The sequence below is a fragment of the Glandiceps talaboti genome, chromosome 4 (genome assembly GCF_964340395.1).
Source record: "Glandiceps talaboti chromosome 4, keGlaTala1.1, whole genome shotgun sequence".
Lineage (NCBI taxonomy): Eukaryota > Metazoa > Hemichordata > Enteropneusta > Spengelidae > Glandiceps > Glandiceps talaboti.
This window is the reverse complement of record NC_135552.1, coordinates 1,551,438-1,573,837: the sequence shown is the minus strand read 5'-3', so window position 1 is coordinate 1,573,837 and position 22,400 is coordinate 1,551,438. Positions and strand designations below refer to the sequence as shown.

Genomic DNA, 22,400 nt, shown 5'->3' with positions numbered 1-22,400 from the left:
TGAAGTTGAAGGAGAAATTGGGTCTGATGATGATGATGATGATGATGATGATGATGATGATGATGATGATGATGATGATGATGATGACAATGCCATGTTTATATACACAAGATCTGGAAGGAGAGCTACCACTTGGAAATCAAAAATTTAAATAAACACATTCTGAGACTTTGTTTAGAATCCTGCATTCACCTTTGTAATCTAACTTCAAAACCAGTCCAATAATCAGGCTCTTACAAGGTAAATGTATTACCAGGTTCATTAAAATATACAATTACTATGATAATAGGGACATCTTAATTATCATTACCACTAATATATATCACTTGATTCCTATTCTGTTAGATGAAATGTGGCTGGCATTTTTGAGTCATACATTTATTTTCTTTTGACATTATATTGAACTAATTTACATCAAACAAGAACGGGATACATGGCAATGCATTTTATCAAGAGTTTTTTCAGTGTTATTTAGACCAATTTGATTTCTTTTAGCACACATTTAGGAAACTGAACTGGAACAATACAGTATAAAACTCTCTTTAGATAACATGTGCATCACAATATTTGCAAATACAACTAAAAAGACATTCAACTGTAACACTACTAGTATAATGTACTAATACAATATTGAACAGAAAACAAAGACTCAGTTGGTCTGCTGATCATTTTACAAGAGTTATTCAAAGTGTAATTCATTTACAAGTATATGTTGTTTTTTGGAAAGGCAATGCACTGGTTAACATAACATTTTGTTTTAATTGGTGTTTGTGTATATACACACAATATACAAATTAATTATATATATAATGGACAAAGTATTATGTACAGTTTTGTACTTGGTATGGAATGTTAATGCACAGGAAGAGTATTCCAAAAAAAAATTATTCGGGTGGGGGTATTTGAAAATTTATTCGGGTAGGGGGGGGGGGTACTTGAAATATTTGGGGCTTTGGCAGGGGGGGTACTTGAAAAATTTTGGAATATGGCAGGGGGGTACTTGAAAAAAAATTAGGGTTTTACAAAAAATCTCCCGACCCCCCCCCCCCCCTAACAAGTTTTTGTGAAAGCAGCCTTAAGAGGTACGTGGGCAGGAAACGCGCACCATAACCTGCGTAACATCGTTTAAGTCCCATTCGTAACAGCCAATCAATGCGTACGTTATATCTGCTAAACGGTTTAAGTACTTGGCAGTGCAGTGAAGTGCAACATACATTACTAGCGCTAGCTAGCCGTGTTCTATTGTACATACTCTCTCCTGTACAGTCATTTTGACCCACCAATACATGGCTGTTGGTCACACACTATCCATAGGACATAGTGCGGTACGGTGTATCGTTCGTCTAGACGGACGGGCGGACAATGTTATGCATATGATCGTGAAGCTGGATCAGTGCAGTCCTTGGAAATTGTAGGGCCAAACAAACTGTAACATTACAAATATCAAGATGGCCGCGTTGGCCATGGCGGTAATTGCGGTAGTGATACTATTTGTTGTCATGGTATTCTACTATTTGAAGTCATTGTTTGGAAGTGATAAGGTAAGAGGACCTGGTCCCACATCACTATTTCCACTTTCAACTTTCATGACGTTACATAATGAGGTCATGATTCATTACTAGGTGTTATGCTATTAAATTTCGGACAAACAACTGCATGTGCGTAGTTTACAGGGGTCGAAATAATGAAAAAATTTCGCTTGTCCACTGGACAAGTAGAAAACAAAAAGTACTTGCCCAAATCAAAAAGTGCTTGCCCATTCAAAATAGTGGGGTATTTTTGTGTGGCTTACAAATGCACTGTTGTGATTGATTGAGCTTTCTTTTGTTTATTATCAAAAAATGTCACTTTGAAAGTTTCTGTGGGTACTGAAAAGTTCTCTCCACAATAAATAGGTGTCCTAAATAATATTAATTTTCATGGCCTAATTAATATTCATACTATAGCATAGCATACAATTTTTTGTTCACTTATAAAAAGTAGTTGTTAAAATAATTTTTTCATCACTTTCATACATGTAAGCTATCAATATAAAAATTAACATTTATTTCAACACTGATGTAAAATCTTTCTAAGTATTTCCTTTTCCACCATGTCAATATATTTTCTTTCCTTCCTCATCCACACCAACTATTTTTCTCCCAGTATGATTTGTTTATATTTTCCTAGTAGTATTTTCAAATAAAATGGCTGTTGTAAAATTTGCAGTTGATTCAAACACCGAAAACCTGAAAAATCATGCAGTAGTTTACTATTGATGAACAATATTCAATGAGTCACTGGTCATTCCAGGTATGTTTTCTTGATAGAGTAAACAAAGTACCTCAAGGACAGCTGGTCCAGATTGTTTTGAAAAGTGATCAGTCAAGAAAGATGTCTTCTCAATATTGATACAATGTTATAATTTTCCAGACTTGTTGGCACCATGGTTATACAATGTATCCAAAATCCTATCAGACATGTGCAGTGTCTGATAAGTATATAGCATGAACACAGGCAAAAACATATCCCTGATCAATAATCATAAGAAATTCTCCTTGCCCCTTGGGACAAGTACTTTTCAAAACAACTTGCCCAAGCTTTGAAATTACTTGCCCAGGGCAAGTAAAAGGCCATTATTGCGACCCCTGGTTTACCAAGGGACATTGAACCCTTTACCTTTCTTGTCCACCTTTTGTTCATATTTTAAATACGCAAATCAACATTAAAATATGGCCGAGTCTAGTAGTAGTACCACCCCAGTGACAGTAGCCGGCCCTCACTGGAGAGACTACTGCCACCGCGGTGACACTAAGCCATTCCTTACTGAAGACGCTGAACATTTCCCAACAAATAAATTACACCATGGAATTACTAAGTATAAATACTTCCATGGTTACACAGAACTGTATAACACCAAAACGTATAATGCAGTATTATGTGGAGCACTTCTGATCATTTGAAGAGCAAAGGCTCACGTTCCTTAATGTGGAAAAACTTAACCTTTGAACTTCTGCCTTGTCGAGCAAGTTTTGGCCATAGCAAGATTAAGCAGAGCTTATGAGAACGAGACAAAAACGACAAATGGTTTCTAGTCTGCATGTCATTCTCTGTATTCAGCTTTACCATAGGTATTTCAGATATAGATTTTCGTACATCCTGGTGCAATCACACTTAATTCTTTACAAATCAGTTAAAGTATATTTTGAATTAATTCTTGGTGAAATTTGATGGTAAACAGGAGTTTTTATGCCTAACTATTAATTACAAGAACTTGCTGGAACTCGCTTACAAGAATTGAACTTCTTATGTCTGCATTTTTTGATGATGTGTGATGCAAAATGATGACGTTCTAGTTGTCATCTCGTTTTCATAAGCTCTCTTTAATAATTGAAAAGAATTATTTTCCTGACAGCTCAAATCCTGATTTTTAGGCTGTATTCATAGAAATAATACTGGAAAAATTTCTATTGTGAAATACAATTAATGTTTTTTCCACAAAATCAAAATTCCAAATTGAAAGTTTATATACATGAAAATATCTGAAATAGAAAGATTACAATTGATATGATATTTATCCATTAGAGAGCCAAGACAAGCACAATACATATAATTATATAGAGAGCCAAGACAAGCACAATACATATAATTATATATAGAGAGCCAAGACAAGCACAATACATATAATTATATAGAGAGAGCCAAGACAAGCACAATACATATAATTATATATAGAGAGCCAAGACAAGCACAATACATATAATTATATAGAGAGAGCCAAGACAAGCACAATACATATAATTATATAGAGAGAGCCAAGACAAGCACAATACATATAATTATATATAGAGAGAGCCAAGACAAGCACAATACATATAATTATATAGAGAGAGAGCCAAGACAAGCACAATACATATAATTGTATAGAGAGAGAGCCAAGACAAGCACAATACATATAATTATATATAGAGAGCCAAGACAAGCACAATACATATAATTATATATAGAGAGCCAAGACAAGCACAATGCATATAATTATATATAGAGAGCCAAGACAAGCACAATACATATAATTATATAGAGAGAGCCAAGACAAGCACAATGCATATAATTATATATAGAGAGCCAAGACAAGCACAATACATATAATTATATATAGAGAGAGCCAAGACAAGCACAATACATATAATTATATAGAGAGAGAGCCAAGACAAGCACAATACATATAATTATATAGAGAGAGAGCCAAGACAAGCACAATACATATAATTATATAGAGAGAGAGCCAAGACAAGCACAATACATATAATTATATAGAGAGCCAAGACAAGCACAATACATATAATTATATAGAGAGCCAAGACAAGCACAATACATATAATTATATAGAGAGAGAGCCAAGACAAGCACAATACATATAATTATATATAGAGAGAGCCAAGACAAGCACAATACATATAATTATATATAGAGAGCCAAGACAAGCACAATACATATAATTATATATAGAGAGAGCCAAGACAAGCACAATACATATAATTATATAGAGAGAGAGCCAAGACAAGCACAATACATATAATTATATAGAGAGAGAGCCAAGACAAGCACAATACATATAATTATATAGAGAGCCAAGACAAGCACAATACATATAATTATATAGAGAGCCAAGACAAGCACAATACATATAATTATATAGAGAGAGAGTCAAGACAAGCACAATACATATAATTATATATAGAGAGAGCCAAGACAAGCACAATACATATAATTATATATAGAGAGCCAAGACAAGCACAATACATATAATTATATATAGAGAGAGCCAAGACAAGCACAATACATATAATTATATAGAGAGAGAGCCAAGACAAGCACAATACATATAATTATATAGAGAGAGCCAAGACAAGCACAATACATATAATTATATATAGAGAGCCAAGACAAGCACAATACATATAATTATATAGAGAGAGAGCCAAGACAAGCACAATACATATAATTATATAGAGAAAGCCAAGACAAGCACAATACATATAATTATATAGAGAGAGCCAAGACAAGCACAATACATATAATTATATAGAGAGAGCCAAGACAAGCACAATACATATAATTATATAGAGAGAGCCAAGACAAGCACAATACATATAATTATATAGAGAGAGCCAAGACAAGCACAATACATATAATTATATATAGAGAGCCAAGACAAGCACAATACATATAATTATATATAGAGAGCCAAGACAAGCACAATACATATAATTATAGAGAGAGAGCCAAGACAAGCACAATACATATAATTATATAGAGAGAGCCAAGACAAGCACAATACATATAATTATATATAGAGAGCCAAGACAAGCACAATACATATAATTATATAGAGAGCCAAGACAAGCACAATACATATAATTATAGAGAGAGCCAAGACAAGCACAATACATATAATTATATAGAGAGAGAGCCAAGACAAGCACAATACATATAATTATATAGAGAGAGCCAAGACAAGCACAATACATATAATTATATAGAGAGAGCCAAGACAACCACAATACATATAATTATATGATGTGACATTAAGTGGAGTAATTGAACTAGAACCTTCTCATTCATTAGCTTTCATTAATATATTTTGGTTCTTCAGAGTGATGGTGCAAATGAAGAAGAAATGAAAGCTGTGACTGGAATACCAGGAATGGCTAAGACTGACTCAAGGTCAGAATTAATTTTTCATATGAGATCATCTCATTTTTTTAATCCATTCAGGCCTTGTATTTATTATATGTATTCAATTCATCGGCATCTGTCACTTGATTCATGTACATATATGTTCGTTCATTATTAGTCCCCGCCGGACAAAGTCCGGACGGGGACTTATTGATTGGGTTCCGTCCGTCCGTGCGCCCGTGCGTCTGTCCAGAGCCGTTTCTTGGAGATGCCTGGACCGATTTTTTAAAACTTGGTACAGGGGCAACATACTATGGCATACATATGCACGTCAATTTGTTTCATGATACGATCCAATATGGCCACCTAGCAGCCATTTTGTTTGCGAATTTTCCCTGTCCAAAGCCATAACTCAGACATGCTTGAACAGATCTCATTCAAAGCTGGTATTAGCACAGTGTTCTATGACATACATGTGCATATTCATTTTCGTTGTGATACGATCCAATATGGCTGCAATGTTCCATGTCCAACGAGCAGACACAACATATCTAAGTCTGTTTGATTTAGGTTCACAAGTGTTGTTGCATGATCAGAGTAGTGATATCAAAATCAACCATATGAGGCCAAACAACATTAACCAGGTTTGAAAATGACAACATAAACTGCCAGTTCCTTAAAACCCAATCATAGCGGGAACTATTTTAAAGTTTTACTGTTTTGTTAACTTTCAATGTACAAAAAAATACATGACGTACAGCTAAATTGATATGGCACAGCTTGCAGGTCCATTATGTAGCACAGCTTACAAATCCAACACATAGCACAGCTCACAGGTCCACCACATGACACATGGCACAACTCACAGGTCCACTACATGGCACAGCTTTCAGGTCCACTACATGGCACAACTCACAGGTCCACTACATGGCACAGCTTTTAGGTCTACTACATGGCACAGCTTACACTTACCGGTTCACTACATGGCACAGCTTACAGGTCCACTACATGGCACAGCTTACAGGTCCACTACATGACACAGCTTACAGGATCGCTATATGGCAAAGCTTTTAGGTCTACTATATGATGGCACTGCATGCAGGTCCATTACATGGCGCAGCTTAGGTCCAGGTCCACTACATGCCACAGCTTTCAGGTCCATTACATGGCACAGCTTACATTGTTACAATGTACAAGTCCAACACATAGCACAGTTCACAGGACCACCACATGACATATGGCACAGGTTACAGGTCCACTACATGACACATGGCACAGCTTACAGGTCCATTACATGACACATGACACAGCTTACAGGTCCATTACATGACACAGCTTACAGGTCCACCACATGACACATGGCACAGCTTACAGGTCCATTACATGACACATGACACAGCTTACAGGTCCACTACATGACACAAGGCACAGCTTACACTTACAGATCCACCACATGACACATGACACAGCTTACAGGTCCACTACATGACACATGGCACAGCTTACAGGCCCATGAGGTAGCTAAATGGTCCAAAATTGAACAGTTGCGGGGCAAAGTGCTAGATCTAGCACTTCGCCACTTTTTGACAAAGTGCTAGATCTAGCACTTCGTCAGTTTTCGCCGAAGTGCTAGATCTAGCACTTCGCCAGAAAACAACGAAGTGCGGGACTGTAAACAACGAAGCGCCTCCAACGGCTTGATATAACGTGGTCGATAAATGTCACATACATGCGCCATGTCAGTAGTCCGTGTACATGGTCGTGTGGCGCACGATCGACTCCAAAACTTATCTTTGGCCGATTGTAACAACGACACGATTTATCTGAAGTTTGTTAAATGTTTGCCGAGTAAAACGGCCGGTTGAAACTTCACGTTGCCGTACGTACGGTTGTGTCTGGGGGTTGTGTGTTCTGTTACAAACATGCCTTGTCAATACCTTGGATGGACTTGCGCGATCACAGAAACAAGTGTTATTATTTTACCCCTTTCATATACAATTGGCTAAAACACGTCAATACCATCGATATTATCGACACTGTATTGTATTATGATAGAAACATTCTGATACATATCTCGGGAAACTAGTGCCTGTGGGCGGGACTGTACTTCAGAATCTGCAATCTACTCTGTAAACAAGGACTAGCCACTCAGTATTTCTTATACCATGTCTATTTTAGAGCGGGAAAGATATAACGTCTTGAAATAAATTTGAAAATCACTGAAATCTTTATCCCACATTGGAGTATAATTTCTGAGCGACCAGGAATTACATAAGGGACGATATTGAAGTTGGTGATTGTCTCTAGGAATGCAAAAAAATTCAGTAAACAGTAATGTGATGGTTTACTTGAGATCTGGCGAAGTCATGGATTATTTATTGTCGTTGTTTTCAGTCAAGAAGTTGGCAGTACCAAGTACATGGAATTTACAAAACAGTAGTGACAGGTTATTTATAGATTTCTATCAAAATATTTACAGCAATGAAGGGCTCAAATTAAAATTGTTCACACGAATATGTTTTCGCACTTACGTTTTCGATAGCAATATTTTTTGTCATCTATAAACGATCTGATAATACTGAAAGAAGTGAATCTATTCAATAGAAATATAGTGAACATGATTTAAACTTACACCCAGACTTTATTTTCGTGTTCAACGATCAAGAAAAATCTTCGCTCTCGCATCTAGGCACACTAACCCCCCCCCCCCCCACACACACACACCAAGAAATTTAGTTTTCCTTTATATTATTTCTTTGTCATGCAATGTTACAAATGTCACTGCCATTAAATCTGCAGTATGAAGTCTGTGACACACGCCGAACTAAATGTTTCTACTTCCTGAAATCTTCGAAGTTTCGACTGTGTGGTGTCACGCCGTTGTCAACTACGGAGTACGAAACGTGGTTCCGACGAAATGACTACGTGCTATAGTTGAAGTCTGTGACGCACGCCGAACAAAATGTTCGTAGTTTCGAGGGAGTGCGTTACTAAGTTTGACGTGACAGCTGTCAAAATGGCAGTCTGCGGTTGTTGGTAGTGGTGTCAAGCCGTTGTAAGGATTACGAAACGTGGAAGGGAAACGACCACGTGCTGTAGTTTTCGCCGCATAGAACATCGAAAAAATACAAAACTGAACGTTACTGAAAATTACGAAGTAGAAACTTGTTTGTGCATTGGCAAAACATACGGAAAATCAAACTCTAAGGTCGTTAACACGGGAAGTAACATTTTACACTGAGAGTAATAACATGCCCATTACCGGTATAACATGACATATTTACCGATGACCTAGCACTTTGCCACTCTTTGTTGAAGTGCTAGATCTAGCACTTCGCCACTTTTTGACAAAGTGCTAGATCTAGCACTTCGTCAGTTTTCGCTAAAGTGCTAGATCTAGCACTTTGTCAAAAAATGGCGAAGTGCTAGATCTAGCACTTTGCCCCGCAACTGTTCCGATTTTGAATTCTTTGTTACATGGGCCCATTACAAGGCACAGCTTACACTTACAGATATACCACATGACACATGGCACAGGTTACAGGTCCACTACATGACACATGACACAGGTTACAGATCGATTACATGACACAAGGCACAGCTTACACTTACAGGTCCACCACATGACACATGACAAAGCTTACAGGTCCACTACATGACACATGGCACAGCTTACAGGCCCATTACAAGGCACATGGCACAGGTTGCAGGTCCATTACATGAAACATGGCACAGCTTACAGGTCCACTACATGACACATGGCACAGTTTACAGGTCCATTACATGACACAGCTTACAGGTCCACTATATGGAACAGCTTACAAGTCCATCACATGACACATATGGCACAGCTTACACATCCACTACATGAAACAGCGTACACTCACAGGACAGGTCCACTACATGACACAGCTTACACTTACAGGTCCCCTACATGGCACAACTTACCGGTCCACTACATGGCACAGCTTACAGATCCACTACATGGCACAGCTTACAGGTCCACTACATGGCATAGCTTACAGGTCCACTACATGGCACAGCTTACACTTACAGGTCCACTACATGGCACAGCTTACAGGTCCACTACATGGCATAGCTTACACTTACAGGTCCACTACATGGCACAGCTTACAGGTCCACTACATGGCACAGCTTACACTTACAGGTCCACTACATGGCACAGCTTACAGGTCCACTACATGGCACAGCTTACACTTACAGGTCCACTACATGGCACAGCTTACAGGTCCACTACATGGCACAGCTTACAGGTCCACTACATGGCATAGCTTACAGGTCCACTACATGACACAGCTTACACTTACAGGCCCACTACATGGCACAGCTTACACTTACAGGTCCACTACATGGCACAGCTTACACTTACAGGTCCACTACATGGCACAGCTTACAGGTCCACTACATGGCACAGCTTACAGGTCCACAACGTGGCACGGCTTACACTTACAGGCCCACTACACGGCACAGCTTACAGGTCCACTACATGGCACAGCTTACATGTCCACTACATGGCACAGCTTACAGGCCCACTACATGGTAAAACTTACCAGTTCACTACATGGCACAGCTGATAGAAACACTACATGGCACAGCTTCCACTTACAGGTCCACTACATGGCACAGCTTACACTTACAGGTCCACTACATGACACAGCTTACCGGTTCACTACATGGCACATCTTACAGGTCCACTACATGGCACAGCTTACATGTCCACTACATGGCACAGCTTACAGGCCCACTACATGGTAAAACTTACCAGTTCACTACATGGCACAGCTGATAGAAACACTACATGGCACAGCTTCCACTTACAGGTCCACTACATGGCACAGCTTCCACTTACAGGTCCACTACATGGCACAGCTTCCACTTACCGGTTCACTACATGGCACATCTTACAGGTTCACTACATGGCACATCTTACAGGTCCACTACATGGCACAGCTTACAGGCTCACTACATGGCACATCTTACAGGTCCACTACATGGCGCAACTTACAGGCTCACTACATGGCACATCTTCCACTGTTACAGGTCCACTACATACATGGCACAGCTGATAGGTCCACTACATGACACAGCCTATAGATCCATTACATGACACAGCTTACAGGTCCACTACATGACACAGCTTACCGGTTCACTACATGGCACATCTTACAGGTCCACTACATGGCACAGCTTACACTTACCGGTTCACTACATGGCACAGCTTACAGGCCCACTACATGGCACAGCTTACAGGTCCATTACATGGCACAACTTACAGGCTCACTACATGGCACATCTTACACTGTTACAGGTCCACTACATACATGGCACAGCTGATAGGTCCACTACATGACACAGCCTATAGATCCATTACATGACACAGCTTACAGGTCCACTACATGGCACAGCTTAAACCGGTTCACTGCACGGCACAGCTTACAGGTTCACTACATGGCACAGCTTACAGGTCCACTGCATGACACAGCTTACACTTACAGGTCCACTACATGACACAACTTACAGGTCCACTACATGGCACAGCTTACAGGTCCACTGCATGGCACAGCTTACCGGTTCACTACATGGCACAGCTTACCGGTTCACTACATGGCACAGCTTACACTTACAGGTCCACTACATGGCACAGCTTACAGGTCCACTACATGGCACAGCTTACAGGTCCACTACATGGCACAGCTTACAGGTCCACTACATGGCACAGCTTACAGGTCCACTACATGGCATAGCTTAAAGGTCCACTACATGGCATAGCTTACAGGTCCACTACATGGCACAGCTTACAGGTCCACTACTTGGCAATTCAAGATGTTTTCTTACATGTATTTTGTTGCAGAAGATACATATTATGTATTTGATTTAGATTATATGTAACGGAACAGTTCTATAAAACAGATTAATAATTTTGAATTTTAGACAAATTATGCTATTAGCCTTCATTTCATGTATCCCATACAAATACAGAGTTAAATGAATAGGAAAGCATGACATTGTGTATACTTGTTTGTGAAATGTAAATCAATTTGTGGTACCTATAAATACCGTTTCACCTCATGCTATTGAGGGTCAAAATGGAACAAGAAGGTCAACTTATTTTCATGTGCACCTATAGTAAATTAAATGCATGAGAAGCATGTTGAGCAAAAGGTAATTGGTAAACATACACATCTTTGGTAAAGATGTGTACTAGAAGCTTACACACATATTCAAGCATATATTTTATACATTATTTCTGTTTTTGCAGTGATGGAAACCTTACTAATATAACTGCTGCCGGCTCTTTCCATGAATTCTTGGTGAAGTTACATTCCAGATATGGTCCAGTGGCATCATTCTGGTATGGTAGGCACTATTATGTCAGCTTTGCATCACCTGAAGCCTGGAAAGATCACCTCAAGATATTTGATAGACCACGTATGTTTAAATATTTTACATTATATACCTCTTTTCCTATTTTTTAGCACAACTAAGCTGAGGTTCAGTAGTTTCATAGACATGGTGAAATGTCTATCATTTTATGTATGTATGTCTGTCTGTCTGTCTGTGTGTATGTACGTGCATACGTACACATGTACATCTGTCTGTCTGTGTGTATATACGTGCATACGTACACATGTACATCTGTCTGTCTGTCTGTGTGTATGTACGTGCATACGTACACATGTACATCTGTCTCTATGTCTGTGTGTATATACATGCATATGTACACATGTACATCTGTCTGTCTGTCTGTGTGTATGTACGTGCATACGTACACATGTACATCTGTCTGTCTGTCTGTGTGTATATACGTGCATACGTACACATGTACATCTGTCTGTCTGTCTGTGTATGTACGTGCATACGTACACATGTACATCTGTCTATCTGTCTGTGTATATACGTGCATACGTACACATGTACATCTGTCTGTCTGTCTGTGTGTATGTACGTGCATACGTACACATGTACATCTGTCTGTCTGTCTGTGTATATACGTGCATACGTACACATGTACATCTGTCTGTCTGTGTGTATATACATGCATATGTACACATGTACATCTGTCTGTGTGTATGTACGTGCATACGTACACATGTACATCTGTCTGTCTGTCTGTCTGTCTGTCTGTCTGTCTGTCTGTCTACATGCATGCATATGTATGGATGGATGAATGGATGTATGTAAGTATGTGTGTAGTAATAATAATAATCTTTGTTCATCCAAATGAATTCAGAAATTTGTTGAATGGCTACATAGGGTGTGTAGATAGAAAAATGTTCTATTGAAAATGATCACGTCAGAGAAGTGCATTCTGGGTCAATAAATATAATTTTTGGTCAAAAAACTTAAACTCCAATACTATTGGACAGATTTGTCTGAAATTTGTTAGTAATGTTCATTGGGGTGTACAGATGAAGAATTGCTCATGATGTAGTGATTTTGTCAGTGATATGCAAATTAGGTCTCAAAATGTGTCTTTAGGTCAAAATCTATAATTCCAAAACTACTGAGCAGATTAAGCTGAAAAATTAATGGGGATGTGTTTAGGGTGTGTGAATGAAAATGTATTCACGTCATGATGATCCCATCAGCAATATGCAAATTACATCTAAATATCTCAAATTTGGTCAAAAACTTACATCTCAAAAACTGCATGGTGAATGGGTGGGGCTGACATTTGATGGGGGTCTTTATTCTGCAGATATTGTTCAAATATTTTGACACAATTGGCCCTACAAACTTTCACAATCTTAGCAATTGTTATAATGTATATTAGAAAGATAACATACTGGTGGGCAAGAGAAATTTAAAAAAAAAAAAATATATGCAAATGTACCGAGCAACAAGGCCACACTCAGTAACTGCCAAGCGAGGATGTCTATTGCAAAGATAATGACCAGAATGGGTGGGCAAGTGAATAATCATTCAAAAAAGTTAGGCAAATATGCCTAGCAACAAGACCATGGCCATAGCAACAGCCAATTGATGGTGTGTATTGCAAAGATAGCAACAGGGATTCATATATAAACCACTTGATAAACATAAAAATGTATTCAAAAATGCCCAGCAGCAAGACTGTTCCCATAGTTACAGCCAAATCACCCGTATCTTGGTGGGTCTCGAACACAGTACCTCTAGCCTGTACCTATCTATCCACAGCCATGCTGTATAACCACTTCACTACAAAGTGACTTGTGCAGAAAGCAGGTGTCCATATAGAATTTGTTCATTGACATGACAAACCTTATCTGCACCAGGGTTAGCAACAGAGCTATGGGTGGGTAAAACCAGAAATACTGTGTGGATTAGGACTGTAACTTTGTTACAGTACAAGTCTTTGCCAGATTAATGGATTTCACACTGACCTTTTCGGGAAAACATCAGGTTATATTTGGCCGAAATATGCAGGATGGGTTTTCCATAGTGAATTTTGTAATTAACATGATAATGGGTAAGATGTTACATAACAGAGCTATGGATAACAAGGTTGACTATCTGGTGAAAACCTAAAAACTCAATGACATAGAATTTTAAGTATAACTTCTTTACAGGACAAGTCCTAGTGTCTGATTATTCTCAGTTAATGGTCTCTGACTTGACCTATAACTATCAGTAAGATTTTAAAGTTCATTGTATGGACCCATACATGTAGTTGTAGTTGTAGTTGTATGAACGGAATCAGATGGCTGAACTTCAAGTCATATAACAAGGAAACTTTGACAATAACATTCATGCATGTTTTCTTGATATAGGATGATTAATGGGGTATAAATTCAATTTTTTCTGCTGGAATGTGAACAACTTGGCTTACACATTGTATAATGTTTTGTATTTATTTTACAGCTGAACTCTTTGAATTTGGTAAACCCCTTATTGGTCCAGAAAGTATTCAGTTTGCTAACAGGATTGATGGTAAAGAACGTCGCAAGCTTTATGATATTCCATTCAATCATGAAGCTATCAGAAACTATTACACTCGGTTCCAGAGGGTGAGTTTAATACAGCTATACTATATATTAAAGGTACCTTGTTATTGAAAGTTACATATATTACAGTTCTTATGGTAAAATAGGCAAATGTTGTTTATTAGGTATTGGGAATCAGAAAAATATCATAATGTATGCAAATATCCCTATCAACAGCCCATACCAAACAATGGTGTCTATTGCAAAGATTACAAGAGGGATTAATAATCTAATCTAATCTAATTTTCTTATATAGCGCATTCCATATAACTATCACAATGGGGTTTATAAAGCACAGAAAAACAAGTACAAAAACAGACTCAAGCGAAGAAATAGGTCTTAAGACCTGATTTAAATGTCTGGAATGTAGCGACACTCTGCAGATATGACAGCAGAGCATTTTCACAAGTGTGGGGCACAAATTGAGAATGCTCTGTCACCATAATCAGCAGTATTGCTGAGTGGTTGGTGTAAGTAAATTTCATACCGTGAGTTACTGCATAAATCACGGCTGGAGCTACGACGGGTAAATATAACTGACTAAGATAGCCAGGTGCAAAACCATGAAGTACTTTGAATGTTAGGCAGAGAATTTTAAATTCTGCACACTGTTGTACTGGTAGCCAGTGTAACACTTTGAGAAAAGGGGTAATGTGGTTACACTTTTCTCTAATAACTAAACGAGCTGCAGAATTCTGAATCATTTGAAATGCTGGGAGGCCAAACAGTAATTAATAGACAAGTAAAAATGTATGCAAATATGCCTAGCAACAAGACCATGCCCATAGCATAGCAACAGCCAAATGATAGTGTATATCACTAGGATAACAACAGGGATTCATTGACAAGTGTGTATATGCAAATATGCTTAGCAACAAGACCATGCCCATAGCAACAGCCAAACAATCAGATATATTGCAAAGATAACAGGGATTAATAGACATGTGGAAAACCTTTTTTTTTTAATGTATGCAAATATGCTTAGCAACAAGACCACGCCCATAGCAACAGCCATGTGATGATGTATATTGCAAAGATAATAACAGGCCTGGATAGGCAATTGCATAAACATTCAGCAAATGAACACCTATACTTAGCATGGATCAGTATGTGGATAAACAATTTTAAAAACTGTACAGGTGTGCTACAATACCATTGGCGCTAATTGTATGTGATAAACTGTGCTATTTAGAATTGAAGTTGAATTCAAATCAGCTATTGAATAAGGAAGCTGATCAAGGTGCGAAACTATGGTTGAAAATTCCATTCATATTTTAAGCACAGCTGAACTGAGGGGTGTGTGTGTGTGTGCGTGTGTGTGTGTGTGTGTGTGTGTGTGTGTTTGTGTGTGTGTGTGTGTGTTTGTGTGTGTGTGTGTGTGTGTGTGTGTGTGTGTGTGTGTGTGTGTGTGTGTGTGTGTGTGTGTGTGTGTGTGTGTGTGTGTGTGTGAAAAACTTACGTAAAAACTGCCAGACCAATTGCTTTGATATTCGATGGGGCCATAATTAAGGGTATGTACAATGTAGATGGGAAATTGCACCACAGGTGTGTGACTTGAATTAAAAAAAATGTGATTGCAATTGCTAGAACATGTATTCTCTGTTCATCTGAGATCAAAAGGCAGTTTGACTGGAACACTACATATATGAAGTTTAGAAAAATATTTCTTATGTAGTAAACAGACAAATGTAGTAATTAGTAAGGGTACGGGAGGTATTAAAAGGGGGATGTCTGTCTGTGTATGTCAAATGTCCGTGTGTGTGTGTGTGTGTGTGTGTGTCTGTGTGTGTGTGTCTGTCTGTCTGTCTGTCTGTCTGTCTGTCATCATTTTCTTAAAAATGGCTGGCTCAATTAAAATGAAATTTAGTACATATAATTTTTGGGGTAATGGCTAGAGCTGATTAGTTTTTGAGTGAGATCTGTTTGTGTTAATTAGGGAAATTTGCATATCAATGAAATCAACTAATTAAGCAATATCTCAAGTCTGCATACCTCAATTTCAATATAATTTAGTATTCGTTAAACATAACATACATTTGCCCTATAAAATTTGTTGATGTACCTTACAGGGTTAATGAATAATTTGCATAATTTATTTTTGGTAATTAGGCTATATCTTAAGAATGTATACTTCAATTTCAATATAATTCAGTACATACTAGAGGTCGCGTTAACGTGTTATTCTTGCATATTTGACGCCATACTTGACACTTGGGATGCATTTTTTTGGATGTATGCATCACTGGGTATGCGTCATAAACAGGGGACAAATGGGGCTTACTGTTGGCAAACGTACGGTTGTCATCTTTTCTTCAAAGTTGTAGAAAAAGGCATTTTGGATTTAGTCAGTTCTAATTGTAACTACCTTCAAGTTTTAAATCTCTGTGTAGTGTGACCTGTGAAATTTGAATATGACCCATCGTATGCAAAACATTTCAACAGTTTCATGTGCCCCATGACCATTTCCTGACGTGGAGAGCACGTCTTGGGTAGTGTAGAAACGACGTGATATTATCATTACTTATCCACGTGATTGGTCAGACGCGGTTAGAATTTAGAAAGGGTTTCCATCGATAGCACGGCCATTACGGCGAAGCCTCTTCCCTCACGGGCGAAGCGATGATCAAATAGACCACATCGGTGGACAGTAGTCTATGCTGAAAACTTCACTTAGATAAATTCATACTGCCATGTCACCATTTCATTCTCACTATAATAAAAACTGAAACTTTTTTTTGAGCTTCGTTATGGGATTGAACGCATTATGTGAATTTAAAGTTCACTACATGCTCATCGAAGATTCGTCTGGGGTGAACATGGTTCACACGTAAGGCATCGGTTATGAATAAATGATTATCTTGGTGTATACTGAAGTAATAGTTCTCCTCAGCAACACAAAATTTATATCAAACCTTTACAACTGTGTGTCTTTGTCAAATTGAAAGTTCACGCTGTCGTTCATACTTCATGTTGTGGAACTAATAGTTCATGGATTGTGGTATTGTATCATACAGTAGTTTTATGTACTCTGTACGGTCCGACTCCAAGAACCGACCTAACATAGATTCATCCAGAGTTCGTCCTCGGAGCACATATTTTTAGAGAGTGATTACCATAGAAAATCGAAAATCTAGAAAGATGAAATTAAGCCACTGTATAGAGTATTGTTGCATATAAATGTTTTCTTTTTGGAAGTGCAAACTATGTACTTGTATTCGGTGTGCGGGAGAATGACACTGATGTGTTCATGTACATGTATTTACATTTATAACGTATTTACATGTAGAGTGCATGCAAATTTCGAAAAGATGCACCTTAATGGGATTTTGACGCTAATTTTGGAAGGAATGCATTAACCACAACAAAGCAGATATGTCCTATAAAATTTGTTGATATAGCTTACAGTTTTAATGAAAAATTTGCATAATTAAGGATTTTAGGTAATGAACAATACTCAGTAAATAAGCAGTATCATGCACTCTTAAAATTCTGTATAATTTGGCACATACATTAACCTAAGAAAGCACACTTGTCCAAAAAAAAGCATGTTACCATAGTTTTTTTTAGTTTAATTTGCATAATTAGTGATTCCCTGACGGGAGGCACTCAGTTTCAATCTGGTTCATATTTTTTTTAGCCCCCATGTTATTAAGAGTTATTCCTTATTTTATGGTTGCAGGCTGCTGATGCTATGGTGGAGAAAATATCATGGCTTCCTCCAGAAGAACATATTCCATTATCAGAGTACATGTCCAAATTAGTAATCAAAGCATTTAGTAATGCTACTTTTGGGGACTATTTCATTGATGAAGAGTCAGCCATTGCCCTCCTTCATCATTACGAAACAGTAAGTCATTCTTTTCTTTTGTCAAGTCCATGTCACTTCCTTGTAAGAATATACATAATCTAAAATGTTAAAATCTTCCTTTGGTAGTTTTTAGTTTTTTCAGCTACTATTAAAGTTGGCACTGTAAATACTAGTGTGTGTGTGTGTGTCTGTGTGTCTGTCTGTCTGTCTGTGTACATGTATGTTGTGTATGTATCTGTGTGAGTGTGTGCTTGTGTACATGAATGCATGTATTTTATAGGGTTGATAACAACCAATATAATGTGAGAATATGTTGAATCAATATACAAGGCATTTATATTGCTAGTAGACTTGCATGTGAACAGGTTTTACATTGGCATGAGAAAGACTAGCTAATGTACCAACAAATGATTACATACCAACAAATCATACTCGGATCATTATGACGTAACACTAACATTGATTTCATGGGATTATATATAAATCTAACATACCAACAAGATATCCACAGATGTAAATATCTAATGTATGAACAGATGTGTAAATAACTAATGTACCAACAAGATATCAACAGATGTGTAAATATCTAATGTACCAACACGATACCAACAGATATGTCAATAGCTAATGTACCAACAAGATACCAACAGATATGTAAATATCTAATGTACCAACAAGATATCAACAGATGTGTAAATATCTAACATACCAACAAGATATCCACAGATGTAAATATCTAATATACCAACAAGATATCAACAGATATGTCAATAGCTAATGTACCAACAAGATACCAACAGATATGTAAATATCTAATGTACCAACAAGATATCAACAGATGTGTAAATATCTAATGTACCAACAAGATACCAACAGATATGTAAATATCTAATGTACCAACAAGATATCAACAGATGTGTAAATAACTAATGTACCAACAAGATATTGACAGATATGTAAATATCTAATGTACCAACAAGATATCAACAGATGTAAATATCTAATGTACCAACAAGATATCAACAGATATGTAAATATCTAATGTACCAACAAGATATCAACAGATGTAAATATCTAATGTACCAACAAGATACCAACAGATATATAAATATCTAACATACCAACAAGATATCCACAGATGTAAATATCTAATGTACCAACAAGATACCAACAGATATATAAATATCTAACATACCAACAAGATATCCACAGATGTAAATATCTAATGTACCAACAAGATACCAACAGATATGTCAATATCTAACATACCAACAAGATATCCACAGATATATAAATATCTAATGTACCAACAAGATACCAACAAATGTGTGTAAATATCTAATGTACCAACAAGATATAGACAGATATGTAAATAGCTAATTAAACTACCTAATACTATCTGAAATGGTTTTGTTATAGAATGTGTTAATAATGATTGTTGGAGATATGCAACTCTATGCAAGTATATCAATGTGTAAAATTTAAAAAAAAAAAAATTGTAAAGATAGATTCATAAGTCTAAAAATTTTAGTGTTGATAAATTACAGAACACATTGTTTATTTGGTGAGCCAATTTAAAATGTCCAAGTTAATGTAAACTCTGGGTTTTTTTTTTCAGGCAATGGCAATATTGAATAAGAGCATATCAGAAGACATGCAGACAAATGAGGAATTTGATGGTGGTAACTTAAAGTTAATAACTATTGCCTGCTTTAAATTAAGACATAAACAATTGAAACTGTAACAGTTATTTTACATTTATTTGTGTGTGTCACTTTATATGTTTAGTTTTTTCCTCTCGTAAAGGAGTGTTATGTTATGCTTCTGTCTGTCTGTCTGTCTGTCTGTCTGTCTGTCTGTGTGAGTGTGTTTGTGTGTGTGTGTGTGTGTGTGTGTGAGTGTGTGTGTGTGTTTGTCTATGGACATGATACGTCAAGATCTACTGAACTGATTCTAATGAAAGATTACTTAGTCATTTGCATAATTAATGGTTTTTACTAATTAGGATATATCTTAAAAATGCGAACTTCAAATTCAATATAATTTGGTTATACTTTAAACATAACAAATTGCATATCCGCTGTAAAGCTTGTTGATGTAGCTGAAATAAATATTTAAATAAATATTTTGCATAATTCATTATTTTCGGTTATTAAAAGCCTTATCACGGAGTGAAATTACTACGCAATATGCAAATGATCTCATGAATATTAATGAGGATAGGTATATAACCAGGTGAAGGGAAGAGGTCGGTGTCATCCCTTGTTCACGACACTGAAGTACGAATGAGGAGAGTAAGCAGACTCCAAAATATATAATGGGTGATGAGGGAAGGTAGGGCAGGTAACACAAACCAGGAAATAAGATCCGAAGCCCCACCCACCCACCCATAAATGGAAAATCATTCCGCTTGGGATTACCAACATTCACATCTCGTATCCACTCCTTAATACAATAGGTAATAACCTTGAGCGGAGTGATAAGACTTTAAATATTATATAATTAGGCTATATCTTAAGAATGTAAGCTTCAAATTTAATATAATTTGGCACAGACATCAACCAAAACAAAGCACACATATCCTATAAAGCCTGTTGGCATAGCTTTTCATTTTAATGATTAATTTGCATAGTTCATTATTTTCGGTAATTAGACTATATCTTATGAATTCATACCTCAAATTCAATATAATTTGGTATGTACATTAAACATAATATAGAACATATATGTAAAATACTTGTTAATATAGCATATATGCACATTAATAACATTTCCCCTCTCCAGGAACATTTTCAATTCATCTCTAGTTTATTTTTAATGATTAATGTGCATAATTAATAATTTAATATGAATGTGGAGGAGTAAAAACCTATGGTTTGCCCTTATGAGAGGCATTCAGTTTAAATCTATGGTTTGCCCTTATGGGAGACATTCAGTTTAAATCTGGTCTTATATTGTTTTATAGCCCTGAAATCATGGCATGATATGATGCGTAATGTGATTCAGGAACGGTGTGAAAATCCTCCCTGTCAGGAAGAATGGACTTTTATTGATGTACTGATAGAAAACTCTCCAACTGAAGAAAGATTACTGTCAGATGCAATCACATACTTCATTGGTGGTTACCACACAACAACTTTCAGTAAGTCCTATCAATGTGATGGCAAACAGATGATTATCATAGGTATATAGGCATGTGCATGTACTCATTATGACTTGGTAAACAGAGGATATAGGCATAGACACATGTATGCACTCATGACTTGGTAAACAGAGGATATAGGCATAGACACATGTATGCACTCATGACTTGGTAAACAGAGGATATAGGCATAGACACATGTATGCACTCATGACTTGGTAAACAGAGGATATAGGCATAGACACATGTATGCACTCATGACTTGGTGAACAGAGGATATAGGCATAGACACATGTATGCACTCATGACTTGGTGAACAGAGGATATAGGCATAGACACATGTATGCACTCATGACTTGGTGAACAGAGGATATACGTATAGACACATGTATGCACTCATGACTTGGTAAACAGAGGATATAGGCATAGACACATGTATGCACTCATGACTTGGTGAACAGAGGATATACATATAGACACATGTATGCACTCATGACTTGGTGAACAGAGGATATAGGCATAGACACATGTATGCACTCATGACTTGGTAAACAGAGGATATAGGCATAGACACATGTATGCACTCATGACTTGGTGAACAGAGGATATAGGCATAGACACATGTATGCACTCATGACTTGGTGAACAGAGGATATACGTATAGACACATGTATGCACTCATGACTTGGTAAACAGAGGATATAGGCATAGACACATGTATGCACTCATGACTTGGTGAACAGAGGATATACATATAGACACATGTATGCACTCATGACTTGGTGAACAGAGGATATAGGCATAGACA

At 37.2% G+C, this 22,400-nt stretch overlaps 1 protein-coding gene across 1 annotated transcript in view; it reads left to right on the top strand.

Moving 5' to 3' along the window:
- Window positions 1-1,182: 1,182 nt before the first annotated feature.
- LOC144433799 (cytochrome P450 20A1-like) overlaps window positions 1,183-22,400 on the top strand; it is a 40,833-nt gene continuing 19,615 nt past the window's right edge. Inside the window, exons 1-7 of the mRNA XM_078122164.1 lie at window positions 1,183-1,541; window positions 5,636-5,706; window positions 11,939-12,108; window positions 14,521-14,666; window positions 18,322-18,489; window positions 20,069-20,132; window positions 21,416-21,592. Of these exons, the coding sequence (XP_077978290.1) occupies window positions 1,449-1,541; window positions 5,636-5,706; window positions 11,939-12,108; window positions 14,521-14,666; window positions 18,322-18,489; window positions 20,069-20,132; window positions 21,416-21,592 (889 nt within the window). The 5' untranslated portion in view covers window positions 1,183-1,448. The remainder of the gene's footprint in view (window positions 1,542-5,635; window positions 5,707-11,938; window positions 12,109-14,520; window positions 14,667-18,321; window positions 18,490-20,068; window positions 20,133-21,415; window positions 21,593-22,400) is intronic.